Source organism: Olea europaea, chromosome 21, assembly GCF_002742605.1.
Source record: "Olea europaea var. sylvestris chromosome 21, O_europaea_v1, whole genome shotgun sequence".
Lineage (NCBI taxonomy): Eukaryota > Viridiplantae > Streptophyta > Magnoliopsida > Lamiales > Oleaceae > Olea > Olea europaea.
Genome location: NC_036257.1, coordinates 14,484,261 through 14,492,173, shown reverse-complemented (window position 1 = coordinate 14,492,173; position 7,913 = coordinate 14,484,261). Strand labels below are relative to the sequence as shown.

General features: G+C 34.0%; 1 protein-coding gene across 2 annotated transcripts in view; it reads right to left on the bottom strand.

Annotated features, from left to right (window-relative positions):
• Positions 1–337: 337 nt before the first annotated feature.
• Positions 338–7,913, bottom strand: part of LOC111370827 (increased DNA methylation 1) — a 14,124-nt gene continuing 6,548 nt past the window's right edge. The window contains exons 3-10 of one of the 2 annotated variants that reach the window (XM_022992719.1): positions 5,214–5,337; positions 4,707–4,789; positions 3,181–3,425; positions 2,210–2,296; positions 1,880–1,979; positions 927–1,125; positions 623–728; positions 338–527 (exon numbers count right to left, since the gene is read on the bottom strand). In XM_022992719.1, the coding sequence (XP_022848487.1) occupies positions 521–527; positions 623–728; positions 927–1,125; positions 1,880–1,979; positions 2,210–2,296; positions 3,181–3,425; positions 4,707–4,789; positions 5,214–5,337 (951 nt within the window). In that variant the 3' untranslated portion in view covers positions 338–520. The remainder of the gene's footprint in view (positions 528–622; positions 729–926; positions 1,126–1,879; positions 1,980–2,209; positions 2,297–3,180; positions 3,426–4,706; positions 4,790–5,213; positions 5,338–7,913) is intronic. The other variant, XM_022992720.1, reaches the window with a different exon arrangement.

Here is a 7,913-nt window from a genome sequence, read left to right as displayed (position 1 = left end):
ATGTTTGGCTAAGTTGATAAGCACATCCTCTACTGTAGGGAAAGCTCAAATTATACAAAAATACACCTACTAATAAAAATGACAAAAAAAAAAAAGGCGAAACGGCATAAAAGTTAGTGTCAGTGTATATTTCTTTGTTTAGTAATGCTATTCATTAACAGTCTACGTGACACTGAGACAACGATCATGTCAACTGAAGTTATGCATTTTTATTTATTGAACAATGTGATAATAATCACATCGTCACCGACTGCTATTCATCACCATCACCACGGTTGTTGATTAACATTATTACTCTTTGTTTGGGAGTGTATCAAAGTAGAAAAAACAAGTGAAATAGAAGAAAAATGGTATGGAATAAGATGAAAGAAAAAACACAAGATCTGTTTCAGATTTCATGTTAAATATTTGATTTCAGATTATAGTCAAATACACTGCTTTTTCTGCAGTTACAAACAATTGCCTCTCTGTCTAAGTGTACATCTCCTTGGGCTCTTTATAGGGAACTACCTCAAGTTGGCTACCTCCTGAGAACAAAAGCACTTCATTAGTGAAAAGTTTTTAGAATCCAAGTCGAAAAGCGCAAAAATCTTGTTCTTCACTGGATTGTAGATACAATTACCATTTTTGGTTTCTGTGGCGGTTTTGGCTTCTTGAACAGACAAATCCAGATCGCAGTCGCATGCCCTCTGGTTCATCGGTTGATCCTGTCTCAATATGGGTGGTTTCTTGAACATACATGTGCATATGTTAAATGCATTAGTAAAAGATGAGATGCTTCATTTTTCAGTTAATCGAAAGTGATAAAGAGCATGTTCGTCGTAGCTTTATCAATATGTTTCGGTATGTTACCTTTTTCTTACTTTTAAGCTTAGCAAACATGCTCTTGTAAGACAAACAAAATCTCAAATACAAAGATTCCTCACCTTTTTCTTGATCAATGGCATTCTGATACAAAGGCTTCTTCAGCCATACGGATCCTGGAAACACCATTAAGTTAATTCTGCTCAAACTTTGCTTCTCGTCGTCTTCCAGGGGTTCAAAGCCAAAACCCTTCGTCCATGTCTCGACTACACTGGGGACGGCAGATACAATGAGCTTCTTGACCTTCAAGGACTTCAACATCTAATGCCACAACTGAACTCAAATTACTAACATGCATACAGAAGCAGTAGACATGGGCACGCAATGGAAAGTCACAACTCGTTTAGAAAGAACAAATGCTTAAATTTTAAATGTTCACAAACAGCAATTTTAAGAAAACAGATTCCAATTGTGGGATTTGCTCCCATCAAATAAAGAAAATTTACAACAAATTATTATGCCAAACACGCTGAACCAAGCCAAATAAACACGAACTAAATGAAAGAAAAATAATATGCATTAAATGAAAACCAAATTTATGTGGGAAATGCCTTTGTGTGGAGGGGGAAAATCTACCATCACATTTAACAATTACAATGTGAACACAAGCTTTCGTCTAAAGCTCGAAAATCTAGCTATGGACAAAATATCACGAAACATCACTCTTGGGTACTTCACCACCACTAAGAAACATCCAAATTACGGGAATGTGAGACGCACAATTACCTAGAAACCCACAAAATAAGATAGATTTCCCAACCAAAAAAATCTCCCTAATCTCATGGAAAGTTCCCCCTAAAGAAAATTAACTCCATGCTATCAACCAGGCAGCCCCAAGTTACCTTATCTGAATTCCGAGAACATTTGCAATTTGCTATGTTCCAATTAGATCAAACTTTTAGTTTTTAGTTTATTCCTTGGACACTTATTGGAAAGATCATGAACCACTTAATATGGTGCCAAATATGCAACATTGACATTTTTTTAGACACAATAAATGGTGCTATTAAATTACCTCTTCTATAGAATTAATAAGGAGCCGACAAAGTCCCTTTCGACGGTACTTGCTGCAAGTTGCAACTAAAGGCAGCTCTGCTACAGTAACCCCGTGGATTCTGCATTAAGGTCAAATTTCACATTATGAAAAATATTGCCAAGTTACTGGGAACAAACAACAGAACAATTATTGAATTAATCAAATAGTGAAGCACCAACAAGCATGTGATAATGTAAGAATGCAACAGTCTCCTAGATAAACTTTGGGATGGGAGATGATAACACGGCACAAAGGTACATAAAGACAGTATATTGAAGAAATGTATACAAATTCTACATCGCAATTTACCTGATGGATGCTACAGACAACACAATGTCATCTTTCTCCAAAACCACAGTGTAGAAACCACTATAGTTCAGTCGTGCGAATTCTGATCTGAAAGAAACACAGGTTCATTGTTTTCAGTTCCAGAGTTTAGTTACCATCAAATGTTGTTAACATAATTAGAGATGTAAAATGGAGGAAGTGAACTCATATCAATAAACATAGTTGAGGGAAAAAAAATCTGAATAGCATCTGAAGGAAGGTTCTCAATCTGAGCTTTATTTAGTTCAAACATAATTGTTTGGTAGCACCTACTACAACCAATAAGCACATCCTACAACACTTCAACAACTTCCTACAAACGGTAGCAACACTCCAACAACTACAAGAAAATGCTTAATTTTGCTATTTGAAGTGCTGAAAACAAGATCTAAATGAACACGTGATCCGTCTCTTACTACTGAAGATTTTAGATGAGATGTTAATACAAAGACACAGTGTTATAGGACATAAAATAGCATTCTTGCACCATCTCAGCAACGAAACCCTATTGAGTGGGGTATTCCAGTTTTAAAGATGCAATGAAGACCAGAGATGGAAGTTTACTTCATACAGTTCATACAGAGTGCAGATTTGGCCATCCTACTTAAGGGAATCAGTTAAATCAGAAATAAAACCAACAAAACTTAAGCAGATGACAGAAACTAAATTTTGAAGAAATAATATCTGGAAGGGTAAGCAGAGGGAATAACTTGAACTTTCCATTTTTGCTAGATACAGCCGCACTTTACTGCTGAAGAGGAAATAATAATTAAAACGGACGAAAATGGTTGTAAGAGTTGATTTTCAGAACCAGAGAAATATTTCTGTGATTGCTCACCTAGTGAATCTACCCAGAAATACGAAAAACTTAGGATGGTGCTACGAGTGGTAGAACAAAAAAGAAAGGTATGTATAAATGGAGAAAACAAGAGGATGTTCCATAACAGTATTACCCCCAGTTGTACATGACTTGAGGTATCATGTTTATGCCTGTTTTTGGGTCAACCATTGAAAGAAAGCATTCCTCCAAAATCGTTATTGCAACAGCTAGCTTTGAGTTGCACTCTGCCTTCAAAGTAACAAAGCACTTGTCAGAATGAACTTTTGGCTCGCCATTAATGCATTTAAGAAGTGTCCAAGAGTAGCCATCAGAGAGACGATTGATCAACCCAATGCGAGACTGAAGACCCGAGTATACCTGCTCAGGGAATCAAAACAAACGGGATCAGAATATTACAGATGATCAAATAAAAGCTAATGCAATTTATGAAACTTCCAAACAAGTAGCAGTAATGGAAATAAAAAATTATTACATAGTTTACCTTCTTTACAAAAACATAACCTTTTCAACCATAATAATAACGCGTTCTCATTTCCAACACAAATCTTAAAAAGAGGAACAAGTTCAATTTTTTTGCTATCCACGGTCACTTGTGACAAAGGAAGAGAGTTGATGTCAAATTTACCTAAAACTTATTAATACAATTTCATTTTTTACACCTCCCAAAACTATATCTTTTCCCCAAACAATATCGTCACTTGCCTTTCAACAATGACAGAAATTTAGACTGGTCTTTATCCGAATGCTACTCCATCGGGACGTGATGATCATTACATTTTTTCATGTGTACACTTCCACTCAGACAATTCATCTTTGATCCTCAAGAATGTGAGTTTATGTAATAACATTTCATGGTTATGCTAAATATACTGAGCAACACAAAAAATTTCTAGACAAGTAATCTCATTAAGAATTTTTTGCAAGATTTTTATGCATGCCCTTGATCCTTGCTGCAACATCTCTTCAATGTAGTCTACAAATATGACAAGTAATCAATTTAGTGCTAGCAGGGTCTAGCAAAACGAGTTATTACCAACTCTTAAACATGAACAGGTATTTTTCCGGGGGAAGTTAAACCAGAAAAGATCCCATAAGGCAGATGTTCGATGTAAAACTATGAATCACAGTGTTACCGACCAGCCAGCAGTAAACAGGACAGAGTACCTAGGTGTAGAGTACTAAAACACTTTGAGAAAGAATAAATCTCTAATATTAATAAAGCAATTATTGAAAAGGCAAACATTTAACATCCATCGTCTCGTTACCAAAAAAGGGCAACTTGAGATCAAGATAGGATTTTTCAAATCAAAGCACCAAGTTCTATCCAGAACTTGGTGCTTTAAGCTTGTCTGTGTGTGATGCCGCTATACAGAACTACCGACAATGTATTTAATACCAAATATCATCACTCAAGCATCTTAAGATGTATGCCCTGCTATATAATTCATGACTGATCTGGAACTGTATTAAATTTGTAACAAAAATGGAAATGGAGTGGATCATTTCATATTAAAGGGAAGCCACATGAAGAAACTATATTTGATTTGTTTACCTTCCCTTACTATATGCAAGAATTTTTTCTTAACAAGTTTGTCAGATATTATCAACCTAATACATTCAAGGAAACCAATGATTTACCTCCTGACACCATTCGCCACACAACCAGGTATCTGGGGAAAACTCGATTTTCATGCCCTTCCTTTGAATGCATGTCTTGTGATCTATTTGCATACATTAAAAAGTTAGTGACTTTGAATTTAGAGGGTGTTTGACACCCATTTTTATGGAAAAATGAATTTTAGAATGGTAGATTGATGGAGAATAAGTGGATGAAAAGTTTTTGATTTACGTGTAATATTATTTTAATAAAAAATTTGTGGCTGAAAAGAAAAGAGGGAAAAATGAGAATCAAACGGGGCCTTAGTAGCCCCTGCTCCCTCCACATAGACACAGAGAGCGCTCTAAGTAAGAAACGAAGGATTAATAAGCAATAGTAGCGTAAAACATTAACATGTATAGAAAAATTTTACGTAAATTTTGCAGATGATAAAAGGTGGATTAAAGAATGCTTTAGCCTATTTTTAATGTCCTTGAGTTGCATGAAATCTGATAAAACACTCCCTTACAGATTCAAAGAAAAATTACATTTATTCTCGCATTGTGAGCATTTAAAAGAGCAATGAGATTGTGAAGCATCTTTATTATTGACCACATCCCCACAAATCAGGCAACGACATTGCGGACAATACCAGCTTCCTTCAGGCAGCACCTAGAGAAAGGAATAAGCAGTTCAGTTCCTTGTACATGATTCTATATCTCTAAAGTGCAGTCATCAAAAAAGACAGCAGATAAAAATAAATAAAGTATTAGAGGTGTGTAAATTAGCCTAGCACTTCTAGTTCGGGCCCACTATGTAGAATACATGTTCTTCTCCAATTAATACCCCAGCCAGAAAATTTATACCGCGAATAGTATGAACTTTCATATTAAAAAATTTAACAGATTTTACAACTCTTTGGACTAAATGCTCGAGTTCAAATTTCAAGAAAAGAGTAGTTTTCATTCTAATCCAAAATGAGGGAATTTTTCATCCACTAAAGCTCAACAAACACAAAGATGCCCCTATACTTGATAAGAATTCTCTCGTAACATTTACAATTGGTGCTCACTTCGTTTGGATGAACACTATTAAGGCATAACTCCAGAATTTCTTCAAAATTTTTTCTTCATAGCACAAATTTCAATTAATTTTAGTGCAGTGGGACCATAATGAGGAAAGTTACACATTTACACATTCATTTTATGAAGAACAACAATTTTTATGTTAATTGTACAATAGTGAAACCGTAAGGTTTTTGTAAATATGAGCTACCATCAACCCTGAAAATATATTAAATGCTATAAAGACTTTGAAATACTTCCACAAGCAATAAAAGGATCTAAGGGTGGAGGGTGACTCTCAAAGGGAGGAGCACCCTTCTGGGGATGACCCTCGTTGCAGACGGGGAGACTTGGGGAGAGCTACTTTCATTAAATTACTTGTTATTTGAAGTCACCTAGTTGGAAATATGGGCTATAGTGGACGTTGGTTTTAAAAAGAGGAGTGGAATATAATAATCATAATTGTATCTCTCACTGCTAGACTAAGACTTAGTTTACGGGGTTTATAACCAATTGGGAATCCGACCTTTACAAGCTAATTTTATAGAGTGAGTTGGGCAGTTGTTATAGATTTGTTTTTGAGTCTCTGTATTATTTTGCAATTTCACTATCTATTAATGATATTTCAGATAAGAGACTTAGAATCTCTGTAAACAAGGTCATAAAGTAGGTAAGCTAAAAATTTGTTCTCATAAAGTCGGCCAAGTTGTAACTAATAATAATTTGGGTAGATCCAAAAAATTTGAATGTATGAGATATTGTTTATGTATTGGCATAATACTTCATTGATGAAAAACTCTTCTTGTACCTATATATGGTTAAAAGGATATCCACATTCAACTAACCCCTAAGAGGCTAATTCAAATGTAGAAGGCTCCGTTCATTGTATTGCCATCTTTATCTATTCAATTAATTGCATCATAGCAATTTTGATATAATGTATTGAACCACTTGATCTCAAAGTTTTAGTGGTTAGATAGGTCACATATATCATTTTAATATTCTCTTCAGTACATCTCCCTTGTGTCGGCGAGATTTATTCTTTTCTATTAAAGCCTAACATGTATACAATTCTCGTACCACTTAATCTAAAAATTTAAGATGTTAGATTGGACCACATGGTATTATTTAAATATTTCTTCTACTTCATGGTAAAATTTTTATAGTAAAAAAATTAGTTAAAGTAGAAATAGAAAGAAATATAGAAATTTTGTGTAATTTTTGTATATTAAGAAATATAAAGTGAAACACCTTATTACAGGGTTACTAACAACCAAAATAGAAAAGTTATGATTATCTATATCTATCATAATTTTCCGCATCAATGAAAACCTAATGTAATGTTTCTTACCTATTAATACCTACCATAACCGGCCCTATAATTTTTCTTTCCTATTAAAACCTACCATAACCAGCCCTATAAAGACTTACCCTAATTTATTCTTTAATAGCAATAAAAACTAGATTAAATTTCTAAATAAGCCCTTGTTTGAGCGGTTAGAAGAAAATTTCAAATGGAGGAAATCCAAAGATATTTACAGCTAGATAGATCTCAACAACACGACTTCTTATATCCACTTATCTTTCAGGCACATTATTTTCTTTAGAATGAATTTTAAAATAGTAAATTGATGGAAAATGTGTGGTTAAAAAATAAAAATAAAAAATTTGGATTTGTGCGTAATATTATTTATTGAAGAATATGTGGTTGAAATGATGTCTAATCACTGTTTAAGAATGTATTTTTTTGAAAAAAATGTGGCTCAAACATGCCCTAAATACGAAAACAAGTAAAAACAAAATAAAAAAATCCAACTTGTCTAAGATATGACTGAACAAAGAAAGTAAATATTTCAATAGTCGTACACTGTAAGTTTAGTTCCCTTATCAAAGAATTCATGCACTTCCCTTCTAGTTTAGTTACATCTATAATCTTGGTCCGAAGAAGCTCACCAAATGAATCTTGAGTTTGACTGTACTAATAATTTGATCCTCAAAAGTAAAACATGTAATTTGAAGCTTAAACTTGACTTGGACGAGTTTCTAAGATCCTTTTGAATAAGATAAGTTTATGCTTCTAGATCAAAAATGTAAATCAAAGAGCTAGAACTAAGCTTTAAGCCATCGTATACAATTTTTAAAAAATACTCAAGCTCAGCCATTTGGTATTGTTCAAGTCAACTT